Source organism: Cricetulus griseus (genome assembly GCF_003668045.3).
Source record: "Cricetulus griseus strain 17A/GY chromosome 1 unlocalized genomic scaffold, alternate assembly CriGri-PICRH-1.0 chr1_0, whole genome shotgun sequence".
Lineage (NCBI taxonomy): Eukaryota > Metazoa > Chordata > Mammalia > Rodentia > Cricetidae > Cricetulus > Cricetulus griseus.
Window position 1 is genome coordinate 60,715,737 of NW_023276806.1, and position 13,659 is coordinate 60,729,395.

The 13,659-nt window shown below is 40.1% G+C and overlaps 1 protein-coding gene across 8 annotated transcripts in view; it reads left to right on the forward strand.

The window, feature by feature from the left end:
* Rprd2 (regulation of nuclear pre-mRNA domain containing 2) overlaps window positions 1-13,659 on the forward strand; it is a 61,076-nt gene that overhangs the window by 28,602 nt on the left and 18,815 nt on the right. For 4 of the 8 annotated variants that reach the window (XM_027393648.2, XM_027393649.2, XM_027393650.2 and 1 more), the window contains exons 3-9: window positions 1,447-1,547; window positions 2,478-2,555; window positions 3,799-3,851; window positions 4,923-5,049; window positions 7,898-8,073; window positions 12,222-12,504; window positions 13,238-13,498. In XM_027393648.2, coding sequence (XP_027249449.1) covers window positions 1,447-1,547; window positions 2,478-2,555; window positions 3,799-3,851; window positions 4,923-5,049; window positions 7,898-8,073; window positions 12,222-12,504; window positions 13,238-13,498 — 1,079 coding nt within the window. Of the gene's footprint in view, window positions 1-1,446; window positions 1,548-2,477; window positions 2,556-3,798; window positions 3,852-4,922; window positions 5,050-7,897; window positions 8,074-12,221; window positions 12,505-13,237; window positions 13,507-13,659 lie in introns of those variants that run through there. The other 4 variants (XM_027393651.2, XM_027393652.2, XM_027393654.2 and 1 more) reach the window with 2 other exon arrangements.

Below are 13,659 nucleotides of genomic sequence, written 5' to 3' on the forward strand. Positions count from 1 at the left end.
TTTTAATTTTTCTTTCCTCTTGGGGGGTTGTTCTGGTTTTTATTCATTTGTTTGTTTTGAGACAGGGTTTCTATGTATAACCCTGGATGATCTAGAACTCACTATGTAGAACAGGCTGGCCTCAAACTCACAGAGAACCACCTGCCTCTGCCTCCCAAGTGATGGGATTAAAAGTGTGTGTTGACAATATCCAACTCAAATTTCTTTTTATGCCAAACATGGTGATATGTACGTTTTTTACATTGTTGTTGTTTTTGTCTGTTTTTTTTGAGACACGGTTTCTCTGTATAACTTTGGAGCCTCTTCTGGCACTCACTCTGTAAACCAGACTGGACTTAAACTCATAGAGATTGACCTGCCTCTTCATCCTGAGTGCTGGCATTAAATGCTTGACGGTGGTAGTATGTACTTTAATCCCTGCATTTGGGAGGCAGAGGTGGCTCTCTTCAATTCAAGGCCAGCCTGGTCTACATATCGAGTTACAGGCCAGCCAAGGATACAGAGTTGAGACCCTGTCTCAAAAAACAAAAATAAATACCCCCTTTTTCCCCTCTCCATGTAAGTGTCTATGTGAGTATATGCTACATGTGTGGGGTGTCCTAAAGGCCAGAAGATGGTGTGGATCCCTGGAGCTGTAGTTACTGGCAATTTTAAGCTGCCCCAGGGGTCTCTGCAAAAGCAGTGCATAGTCTTAATAGCTGTGCCATCTTTCTTTCTTTCTTTTTTTTTTTAAAGATTTTATTTATTATGCATACAACATTCTGCTTCCATGTATATCTGCACACCAGAAGAGGTCACCAGATCTCATAAGGGATGGTTTTGAGCCACCATGTGGTTGCTGGGAATTGAACTCAGGCCCTCTGGAAGAGCAGTCGGTGCTCTTAACCTCTGAGCCATCTCTCCAGCCCTGCTGTGCCATCTTTCTAGTCCATATTTTTAGTTCTTTAGATTCATCTTTCCCTTTGTAATGCCAGGTGTTGATTAGCTCTTTGTATTTCACAAGCATCTTAAGGTTTATTACCTGTAACCTCATTTTAGTCATTGATAAAATGTTGGATAAGGAAATTTTCCTTAACAATAAACAGTGTAGGAATAAATATTTAAAGGCATACACACGGGTAGAGAATTAGCTCAGTTAAGAGTACTTGCTAGTCTTCCAGAGGACCCAGGTTTGGTTCCCAGCACCCACATGGTGACTCACAAGCATCCCTAGCTTCAGTTCCAAGATATCCAGCACCTACTTCTGTCCTCCTGGGGTGCCAGGCATGCACATGGCACATGTGTGTACATGCAGATAAAACACATAAAAGAAATAAGCAGATTGTTTCTGAAAATTAAAAAATATATAACACAAGAAATCTGCATAATAGGAAGTTGTTGGTAACTTTATTCACAGATTACTAGTTTGAGGGTGTGTCCTCATTTCTATATTTACTTTTCTTCCAGGGATCCATCTGTCTCTAAGTCAATAGAGCGAATCTTTAAAATCTGGGAAGATAGAAATGTGTACCCAGAAGACATGATTGTGGCATTGAGAGAAGCTTTAAGTAAGTTCCTCTTCTTTCCTAAAAGAATTTAAGTCAGTCTTTACAATTCTGTCTCCATCCATAGATCTAGTCCTGTTATATAATACTAAACGGTTGAGAGAATCTGGCCTTATTTGTTTAAAATTAAATATATAAAAATGTGAATATCTAGACTGAAAATAGAATTGGCTGGGATAGGTAGTTGGATCTTTGTCTGTGCTGATTAAAAACATCAAGCATGTTAAGTGATGATAGTCATCTGGTTATTTTCCTGTATTTGCTTTCATTAAGTATTTAAAACTATTCATTGGTTGTGTTTAATAAATACTGCTTTGCCTTCTTACTGTTGGGAAAAGTTGGGGCATGGTTTCACATCTTTAAGTTGTTTGGTGCTGAGAATGCTTGGATAATCTCTAAGCTGTATTTGACTTAGATTTGTAGTATCTATTCTTGCACGTGTGTGTGTGTGTGTGTGTGTGTGTGTGTGTGTGTGTGTGTGTGTGTTCTCTCGTGTGTGTATATGTTTTAAGTACATTAGTTCTTACATGTAACATTTATGTGATTAAATCACAAAATAGAAGTTGATGATAATGATTGCCATGATCATCATTTCACTAGAATTTTACTTTTAAAAGAACACCGTCTAAGAAGCTATTGAATCCTTCATATAAGTTTGTGTTTTGTTCAAAATGTTCAAAAGTAATTGTTATTTTAAGCCTCTGCCAATTCTTTTTCATAACTGGAGGTTCCATTAATTGTTAAATTACATTATTTAATAGCTTCTTAGATTTGGTGGGTGTTTTCTGTTTTTGTTTTTATAAAAATAAAAGAAAATGAAAGAAACTACACAGTCTTGGATTGCCTTTTTTCATGCCACAATTTTCGCACTGAAGTGGACAGACAGAACAGCTTCCCATAATGCCAGACTGCAAAAACTGCAATGTTTTCCAGGTACCACTTTCAAAACTCAGAAGCAGCTGAAAGAGAATCTGAACAAACAACCGAATAAGCAGTGGAAGAAATCACAAAGTAAGGAACAAAATCTCAACTAATATAAAATTACCTCCTCCTCTTGGAGCTGAAGAAAATGTAGACCATTTGACACCGTACCTGGCGTAAACCATGGCAAGCCTGTATTCCCAGGCCTGGGCGATTCCCAGTGACTTAGACTAATCAAGCCAGCATGAAGTTACTTCTTTTAAAAACTACTTTTAAACAGAGGAAATGCAGAAAAAGGGTTTAATTGAGCGAAGATCCAAGAGTAGTTGGGGGATTGAAAGAAGAAAAAAAAAAAAAGCTTGCTAGTACCCAGGCTAATTTCCACATTCAGAGATGTGCGAAGTTAGAGGCGGCTGGTGTTACACCACAGAGCTGAAGAGGAGACTAGGCATTGAGAAGCATTTCTCTGAGAGCCATGAAAGCCTTCAGATTTGGGGATACACTACCAGATTAGACATGGGCCTCCAATTTTGGCCAGAAACTCATTCTCTATCTGGAGCTCCTGGTGTGTTTTGTCGTATTTACCCAGCATGATACCAAGGGAGTGGAATGCTGCATGTTTAGACTGTTGTGGGCAAACTGAGGAATGTCGAGAGACTGGAAGGTTTGGAGGGAACAAGGTCAAGGACAGTGGAGAATTGGGAGGTGAAACAAGAGAGTTGGGATGTTTTGCTCCATCAAGCATCTGATACTCATCATGGTTAAGGGAATCCTCTGGCATCCTTTTGGTCATTCATTGCATGCTTAGGAACAACGGAGCCATCAGTTTGGCCAAAGTTCAATTGCAGTGATAATTCATTTAGCCTTTTGTTGCCATGAACTGAGTCAGCTAATAAATAAATAAATAAAATCCAAACTTAACCAGATTGGAGTTGATAATAATTTTCTTCGGCCAGTGCTCAGGATTAATTGGATATTTTGTTCCTGGACACTCTTACATTGAAATACTGAGATTTTCTTATATTTGATGAGACTAGGAGAAGGAGGTGCTTCATGTACCTACCTCGGTGTCTCCAAATCATGAATTCTGGGACTTAACAAGTCTGTTGGAGGTAAGTTGTTAGACTTGTCTAAATAGTTTATTTTTCTGTTGGCCATATTTAGGAGTACTTAAATTTCATAGTCAATTATTTTACTGTGGATTATATTATGATTTATGTGTGCATGGCTGCTGTATGTTTGCAGAGTACACCCTTAAATCTACATCTCAGAATCCTGGATTTGGTCAAGTCTTTGTGCTGTATTATTAATGATTTTCTTTTTCATTCAACAGCATCTACGAATCCAAAAGCTGCTCTCAAATCCAAGATAGTTGCTGAGTTTCGGGTAAGTTCCAGAATTTGTTAAGTATACCAAAGACCATTTATTTACCTTGCAAACCACAATTCCCAGTCATATTTATTTTTGCTCATGTGTACATGGGGAATCCAGAATAGGATTAGGAATAGGATTACATTTGAATTCTGTGTGTTTCCCTAGTGGAGAAATAACATTCTATAACATCTGTTGCCAGCTGAGTTCTCTGCTTAGTTCATGTTACTAGGGAGCCTTCTTTTTTAAATTTAGTGCTACTAAATTAAAATTTTCTTAGAACAGCACAAGACTATAGACCTAATTAAATTTAAAGATGTTGTAAGCGGCTTTTCTTTTCAGTGTTAACCCCATATCTGTAAATTAAATTGAATAATAGGGACTGGGGAGACAGCCACCAGGAGTATGATTCCTGAAATCCACATGATGAATTGAGAGTGCTGACTTCTGCAGGAGTTAGCCTCTGACCTTTACACGTGCTCATGCTATGTACCTACACACATGTACAGATGATAAAAATAAATCAGAAGTTAAGAACATTGGTAATTTGAATAAAAGGGTTTTTGTTTTGTTTTTATAACTTGCTGGTTGTGATTGTGAAGGCTAATCCTAGCACTCAGGAGGCAAGGACAAATTTGAGGCCAGCCTTTGGAGCAAGGGCTTTGGAGCAAGGGCTACATAGTAAGATTCTGTCTTAAAAAACCTAACAGTAAACCGGGCGTTGGTGGCGCACGCCTTTAATCCCAGCACTCGGGAGGCAGAGGCAGGCGGATCTATGTGAGTTCGAGACCAGCCTGGTCTACAAGAGCTAGTTCCAGGATAGCCTCCAAAGCCACACAGAAACCCTGTCTCGGAAAAAAAAAAAAAAAAAAAAAAAAAAAAAAAACCTAACAGTAAGTTTTAAAATAAGTGTGTAACTCAGAATATAATTTTGGCATGAATTGAACATTGCTTTTTGTTGGTCTGAGTAAATGTAAAAGAAAATTGTTTTTTTCCTCTTAGGGCTTTGCTAGTTATTAGTCTTACATATCTAGGGGAGAGAATATTTGATCTTATGAATGAAAATTGATTGTGCTCTGTGTTCAGTCTCAGGCCCTCATTGAAGAATTATTGATGTACAAACGCTCAGAAGATCAGATAGAATTGAAGGAGAAACAGTTGTCAACTATGAGAGTGGATGTTTGCAGCACAGAAACTCTGAAGTGTTTAAAAGGTAACAAACACATCCTTTTAAATAAAGTAGCTCAAAGTAGCCAGGTGGTGCACACCTTTGATCCCAGCACTCAGGAGGCAGAGGTAGTTGAATCTTTGTGGTTCAAGGCCAGCCTGGTCTACACAGTGTGAGTTCCAGGACTACCCAGAGAAACCCTGTCTTGTAACCCCTCACCCCCACCCCATTAGCTTAGTTTTCTTTCTAGATCTTTGATTTTTAGATACTCAGACTGGTGTGTGCCATGAAAAGAACTTCAGCCATGGTTCTGGGTGGGATCACCAGCTGAGTATTTAAAGAGAAGTTGGGAGGGTTTCCCCAACCCCTTCAGGTAAAGCATTTTCAGAAGCAGTTATGTTCCATTGAGGTAGCAGTTTGATTTGTATAAACTTCAAAAACAAATAAATTCCCCTGAGGGGGATAGGTTTTGTGGATTTTTAGGGGGGGACAGGGGGATTAAGATTTATTTATTTTACTTTATTAGTATTTTGCCGGAATGTCTATATGTGCATGGCATCTGTGCCTGGGGCCTATAGAGGCTAAAAGAGGGCATTGGATCCCCTGGACTGGAGTTAAGGATTGTTGTAAGCCCCATGGAATGCTAGAAACAGAACCCAGGCCCTTTGCAAGAGCAGCAAGTGCTCTTAGCCCATCTTTCTAGCCCATTTTTTCATTTTGGAGTCAGGGAGTTGTTATAGGGTTTTACTCTGTATACCAGGCTTGAACTAAAAATTCTATCTTCCTCTGCCTCCTGTGCACCACACCTGGCTTTGTATATAAATTCTTACTCTTTTCACTTTCTTGCTATGTATAAACAAATTTGCTACCCCTTTGTGGTTAATTGGTTTGAGTATATTCTTTAGTAAGGTTAATCTATTCTCTTGTAAAATCTAGTCAATTCCTCTCCTTTTTTATAGTATGAATTGTATATAATTATACTCATAATTTATTAGAAGATAAGCCTGCTTCAATTAGAGATTATATTTTACTTGACTATTTCTATACTCTAATGCTTGAACAAATATACACATTTATGGGCATTTGATGTATATCTTTAAAATAGTGAATAAATGACAATTAGCTGTTCTTTTTTGTGTCTGTTTTGCTTCTGTATTATGCTTTATTTAATTATTCATAGAATAACAATATTTTACTAGAACATAAGATTTTTTGGTTGTTTGCTTTTTGATTTTTTTTCGAGGCAGTGTTTCTCTGTGTAATTCTGGCTGTCCTGGAACTCACTCTGTAGACCAGGCTGGTCTCGAACTCAGAGACTTGCCTGTCTCTGTTTCTGCATCTGGTGTGCTGGGATTAAAGTCATAGAACATAAGATCTAGAGAAGTTTCCAGATAAGCCATACAAAATAGTCATAAGTCGCTCCCCCCAAGAGGTAAATCTACATTTGATAGTAAAGCCATAACGCTATTAGTGAGAGGCAGTGGTGTTTAATATTCCCATTTTGGTTCTAACAATCAAGCTTGTCACCTACATTGTTTACATTAAGTTAGACTAGGCTAGAGAACATAGTCTAAACAACTGGGTGGCTGTGTTTATCCACTGCAGCTAGGGCCTATAAAGAAGGGGAAAGGAAGTTGACCATAAATTAGAACAAGACTACTTTCCCCCTAAAACAAAACCAGCCATACTCTTGTAGCTAACCCTAACATCTGCCTTCTACAGTGCTTTGTGCTTAAACCATGATAGGGAAAAGAATGAAAGCAGGACACACTGTTTTTTACCCAGCTTACAGCAACCTAGATGGTGCTTCTAGCCTCTGCTCATGTTTTACAACAGTGACATAAATTTGCTAATGTGCATGTAGTCACCAAAGATGAGGATGCCTGGGCTTTTCTTCTGTAATGTTTCTAAGGGTGTATCCATTGAGTAAGAACAAAAAGTCTTGGCAGAATAGAGTAAGTGATAATGAATGCACTTACTGATTGGAGTGACTTGAATATTATCCATGGAATTCAGCCTTGTCCACTGTACCATACTTCAACTTGAACATACGCCATCTAATTTAATCCCAGTTATAATCTGGACGTGTCCTATAAAAAAGCTGAGACCCCCATGAAGAGATTAGTAGCTTAAGTTGTGTAGCTGATGAAAGGCAAAGACAGAGTGAATGCCCATAACTTGACTTCTCTGAACCTTAGTTTCTCATGAAGAGACATATGTTAGAACCTTCTGCACTACAGAAAGTAGATACAAGTAAAAAGAATGGAGTTTAGCCGGGCGGTGGTGGCCCATGCCTTCAATCCCAGCACTCAGGAGGCAGAGGCAAGTGGATCTCTGTGAGTTTGAGACCAGCCTGCTCTACAAGAGCTACTTTACGGTACAGCCTCTAAAGCTACAGAGAAACCCTGTTTCGCCGCCCTCCCCCCCCCAAAAAAAAAGAAGATTGGAGCATATTTCTGATATTCCTAAGGAGGCGTATAGCTAAAAGAAGTAACCAATGGGGCTAGAGAGGTGGTTCATGGTTAAGAGCACTTGTCTTTCCAGAGGACCTAGATTTAGTTCCCAGCAGTTATGCTGGGTGACTCATCACCATTGAACTGTAATTCCAGTTCCAGAGCATCCAAGGGCATACATGTAGTGTACATACATGTAAACACTTGCCCATACACATAAAATTTAAAAATAAATGTTTGGATTTTTTGTTTTACCAGACAGGGTTTATTTGTGTAGCCCTGGCTGTCTTGGAACTCACTCTCTGTAGACCAGTCACAGAGATCTGCCTGCCTCTACCTCCTGAGTGCTGGGATTAAAGGCCGTGCACCTCCACCATCTAGCTAAGATTAATGTTTTTACTTTTCTAATTTTGAAATAAATACTTTCTCCATTCTTTTAGATAAAACAGGGGGAAAGAAGTTCTCCAAAGAGTTTGAAGAGGCAAGTTCAAAGCTAGAGGAGTTTGTGAATGGCTTAGATAAGCAGGTGAGACATGGGCCCTCACTAACAGAAGCACTGGAAAACGCCGGAATTTTCTATGAAGCACAGTACAAGGAAGTGAAAGTGGTGGCCAATGTAAGTAATTGCAGCTATTTTATATTGAATGCTTACTGTGTGTGTCAGACACTGTTTACATAGGGTGGCTAACACTGAGGAGCATTAGACGTTAGACATGGATGAGGAAATTACTCTTGAATAGTTAGTGTCCTTATTCAAGACATAGCTGGTAAAAAGTGGTGTTGATTGGATTAAGACAGGGGTCCTTCAGACACTCATGAACAGTCTAACCATTGTGCATTAGTATTTCATTTTCTCCCATTTTTCCTTTTGTGTGTGTGTGATATTTATATTCTTTCTATAGTGCCCTATACATTTGGACTATTAAAGGGTTTGTTTGTTTGTTTGTTTTGAGTCAGGTTTTTTTTGTATAGCTTTGGAACCTGTCCTGGAACTTCCTCTTCAGACCAGACTGGCCTGGAACTCAGAGATCTGCCTGTCTCTGCCTCCTGAGTGCTGGAATTAAAGGCATACACCACCACCAGGCTATACACATTTTTTTTTTTTTTTTTTTTTTTTTTTTACACTGAATGACTAGCGGTACCCTCGTAATTTTAACATGCAAGTGGTCAACAGAAGACACAAATGGGGACTTTATTCCCATAGGGGATAGACCTTAAGAACAGCCTGGAGTCATTTCCTAGAATGTTTTAATTAAAGGTTTCGGCTTCATCTAACATGAGGTGATTTCCTCCAACCTCTGGACGTGCCTGGTTACTATAGTAACTCATGGTAACAATTCCTCCGATTTTGATTGTTTGCTTATCATGCCTTGATGTTTCTTTTTCCTCTTTGTTTCTTTTCGTCTTTTTTAGAAGTTCACGATATTATAAATGAAAACTAAGACTAGGTGAAAACATAATATGACTCTGTACATAGAATATAATAGTTTGGGAGCTGGTGAGATGGCTTAGAGGGCAAAGGCACTTGTTGCCAAACCTGATGAACTGCATTCAGTCCCTGGAACTACCGTGATAGGGGGAAACCAGCTTTCCCACAAATTTTCCTCTGACTTCTATATGTGTACTGTGGCATATGCACACCCATATGCCTAACCCCAAAATTAATGTGTATAATTTATATATTATTTAATGAAACATGTATATTTTTTATTCAAAATACATATAATATAAATTATATATGTGCATGTATACGTACGTATAGAGAGGGGGGAGTATGTGTGAAAAGCTGAGCAGTGGTAGCTCACACCTTTATAATTCCAACACTGGGAGGCCGAGAGGCAGCCTGGTCTACAGAGTGAGTTCCAAGACAGCCAGGGCTCCACAGAGAAACCTTGTCTTGAAAAACAAACAACACCCCCCCCCCAAGAAAAAACAAAACATTATTCTTAATTGGGTGTGATGTGGTGGGGGAGCTGATGGACAGACACATGCGTAGACATCAGAAGACCACTTTTGGGAGTCGGTTCTCTTCTACCTGTGCACTCCAGGAAGCAAGCTTTAGTTGTCAGGTTTGGCAGCAAGCGCCTTCATCTACTGAGCTTCCCAGGCCCTCAGAAAATACCATGGAGGAGAACAAAATTAAAGTGTGAGCCAATTTCATCCTTCCTTTGTCAAAGTAGTTATCTTTTGTGTGTCCAGTTTTTGTTTTCCTATGCTAAAAAGACTGTTAAATGTTTTACAGCTTTGTGTACCTTCACTTTGTGTCCTTTTGCCTGGATATTCAACCTTTTACACTGTTTCCCAAAATCAGAGCATCAGAGCAAGGGGCACTACTAACATGAGAGCTTAGCTTTCCTCATGGCCTTCCTACTAGTATTCCTCACTTAGATTTTGGATGCTCCAACACTTTCCATATGGTGGCCCAAGGTTGTTGACTTCAGGTTTATGTGTTTTGCCTACATGTCTGTCTGTGGACCATGTGCATGTTGTAGGTTATGGGTAAACCCGGGTCCTCTACAAAAGCAGTCTGTTTTATGTATCATGAAGGCTTTTCTGCTGCCCTCCTCTTTATTTGAGGCAGGTTGTCTCACTAACCCTGAGTCTTACTGTTTCAGCTAGACTGGCTAGCCAGTAAGTCCTTGGGGTGGGGGGGTCTTCCTGTTTTGGCTGGACAAACCCCCACCCAAGCACTGTGTTACAGGCATCACACCAATCTTTAAGTATGTATTGGGTTTCTGAACCCTGGTACTAAGGCTCACACAGCAAACATTGTACCGGAGACTTGTCCCCTACTTCTGGGTTTTATCTTTCTTTTTATTTTGGTGGGGCCTTTTTTGGTTTTGCTTTTGAGGGGTCTTTCCCTTCCCCCTAGTTTGTTTGTTATAGTGTGTTATTTTTGGTCTTTTGGCTTTTTGGGGTGCCCACCACCCAGCTCCCAAATAAGTCACACACAGAGGCTTAGTTTTCGTTATGAATGTCTAGCTTTCTTATCTAAAATTATCCCCGTCTACCTTTTCCCTCTGGGCTTTTATCTTTCTTTCTTCTGTATATCTTACTTTCCTTCCTACTTCATGGCTGGCTGGGTGCCTGACCCCTTAAGTGCTTCTCTCCTTGTTCTCTTGCTTTCTTGCTCCCTCATTTCTCCTTCTGTTTATACTCTAGCCACAATAAAGTAATACCTATAATGTGATGATGGTTCAACACTCAAAGCAAAAGGAGGCAGGGGAAAATGACTCAGTTTGTAGAGGCACCTGCCACCAAGCCTAAAGATCTGAGTTTGAGCTCTGGGACCTAAACAGTGGAAGGAAAGAACAAACTCCCACAATTTTTTCTCTGACTTCTGCACATGCTCTCCAACATGTACACACACACACACACACACACACACACACACACACACACACACACAATTATTTTTGGTTTTTTGAGCAAGGGTTTCTCTGTGAAACAGTTCTGGCTGTCCTGGAACTCACTCTGTAAACCAGGCTGGCCTTGAACTCACAAGATCCACCTGCCTCTGCCGCCCGGGTGCAGGGATTAAACGTGTTCGCCACCACCCAGCACAAAATAATATTTTAAAGTACCCAGCTTTAAGATTTTTGCAATTAAGATAATCAAGGGATAAAGGGGGGCGGGCATTGAGATGGCTCTGCAGATAAAGGCACTTGCTGCCAAGCCTGATGGCCTGAGTTTGATCCCCAGAACACTTGGGTTAGTAGAAAAGAGCCAATTTCCAAAAGTTGCATGTCGTGTTGCATGTTTTATTCACACACATGTATACACACAGTAAAATAATAAGGAAAAGGAGAGACATACTTGGATTTATACCAAGTTATTGGCATTAACATTAACAGTGGTGAACTGATGAGTATGTTAGGATGACAACTCTGGTCCTCTTCCTAAAAACTTTTGACCGCTTTTACTAGATGAAATTAATTGACCTTAACAGGACTCATCAGAATTGTTAGGGTAAATATACACAAAGGTCAGAAGAAACAAAGAAATTCAAACAAATTAATACAAACAAGAGGAATCCAGGAAAACATAACTTCTGTGGGATCTTGAATACAATACTCACTTAGAAAAGGAATAATGGGCTAAAAAGAGGAAATCTGACTAAAGTAAACACTTTAGTAAATAATCACTGTACTGGTTCATGAATGTGACTGATCGAGCATTTCTAACTGATTGGGCAAAGGTTCAGCAAGTAAAGGCACTGTGTAGACAAGCCTTTTGAGACCTGAGTTGATCCCTGGAACCTGCATAAAGATGGAAGGCAATAGCTCACTTCATATAGCTTTTCTGTGATCTAAACATACACACCATGGCCTGCCCATCTGTATCCATTGTACACACACATACACAATGATAATGAAAGAAAGTTTTAAAAGATTTCTCACTCAGACGACTGTGGGGTTGTAATGTTCACTGAACACAAGGAGGATACCCAGACTACTCTGGCTCAGCAGATGGTGATACTCTTGTGCTAGTTGTTTTTAATAATAATGAGGAAATCTGATCATAGTCAAAATAGTTCTTGGGAGCCTGGTGTTGGTGGCGCACGCCTTTAATCCCAGAGGCAGAGGCAGGCGGATCTCTGTGAGTTCGAGGCCAGCCTGGTCTCCAGAGCTAGTGCCAGGATAGGCTCCAAAGCTACACAGAGAAACCCTGTCTCGAAAAACAAAAACAAACACACACACAAAAAAAATAGTGCTTGGGAGTTCCTTTTCTCTGAGAAATAAGCTCTTCTTTTTTCTCTTTTAGGCTTATAAAACCTTCGCTAACCGAGTTAACAACTTAAAGAAGAAGTTGGATCAATTGAAGTCAACCCTTCCTGACCCTGAGGAATCACCAGTCCCTTCTCCAAGTATGGATGCTCCTTCCCCAACTGGTTCTGAGTCTCCATTTCAGGGAATGGGAGGTGAGGAATCCCAGTCACCAACCATGGAGAGTGACAAGTCTGCTACACCTGAGCCTGTGACAGATAACCGTGATGTGGAAGACATGGAACTCTCAGATGTGGAAGATGATGGATCAAAAATCATTGGTAAGTCCTGATATGGTTATTAAGTAGCTTATTCGGTGTTGACTTTGCTTTCCTGCTAATTAATCAGGCTTTCTATTCCATGGTAGTGGAGATCAAACCCAGAGCTTTTCACAAGGACTTAGCTCTGAGCTGTATGCTCAGTGTTCATAAATTATTTTTATACCTTACTGAAATAAAAATACTTTGGCTATAAGCCAGGTGGTGGTAGTGCAAGCCTTTAATTCCAGCATTCAGGAGGCTGAGGTAGGTGGATCACTGCTAGTTCAATGGCAGGCTGGTCTATAGAGTGAGTTTCAGGACAGCCAGAGCTGTTACACAGAGAAACCCTGTCTTAAACAAACAAAACAAAAAATGGATATATTGAAATAAACAAAATATATTCCAAGAATTTATTACTTTAAAGATTTTTTTGTGAACAGAAGTTTTTGTCCCGCCAGTACTTTAGTCCCAAATAAACACACAGAGGCTTATATTAATTATAAACTGATTGGCTGGCAGCTCAGGCTTCTTATTGGCTAGCTGTTTCTTAATTATTAACCCATAATCCCTCCCCTCCCCCAGTCAGGGTTTCTCTGTGTAACTTTGTAGACGAGGCTGGCCTCAAACTCCACCTGCCTCTGCCTCCCAAAGCGCTGGGCCTAAGGGATGTGCCACCACTTCTTGCCTTAACCCATAGCTATTAATCTGTGTATCTCTATCTTATGAAAGAATGCTCTTTTGTTTTCTCAAACAGTGGAGGACAGGAAAGAAAAACCTCTGGAAAAACCAGCTGTCTCCACTTCTGTACCCACAAAGTCAACAGAAAGTGTCTCAAAGGCCTCACCGTGTGCCCCAGCACCTGTGCCCACGACAGCAACTCCACCTCTTCCAAAGCCCATGAACACTTCTCTTCTGTCCCCTTCCCCAGCTTTGGTTTTACCAAACTTGGCAAATGTGGATCTGGCAAAAATCAGTTCCATCCTTAGCAGCTTAACATCAGTCATGAAGAACACGGGTAAGTGATCCCAGTGAGGACAGTAAAACATGGATTTTTGTCTTTGGGTTAATTGAACCATCAAGGTGTTTTGTTGGTGGTGGTGGTGAAATTTCTTTAAATTTTTTTCATTGAAGATACATAAACAGGGCTGGGCAGTGGTGGCACATGCCTTTAGTCCC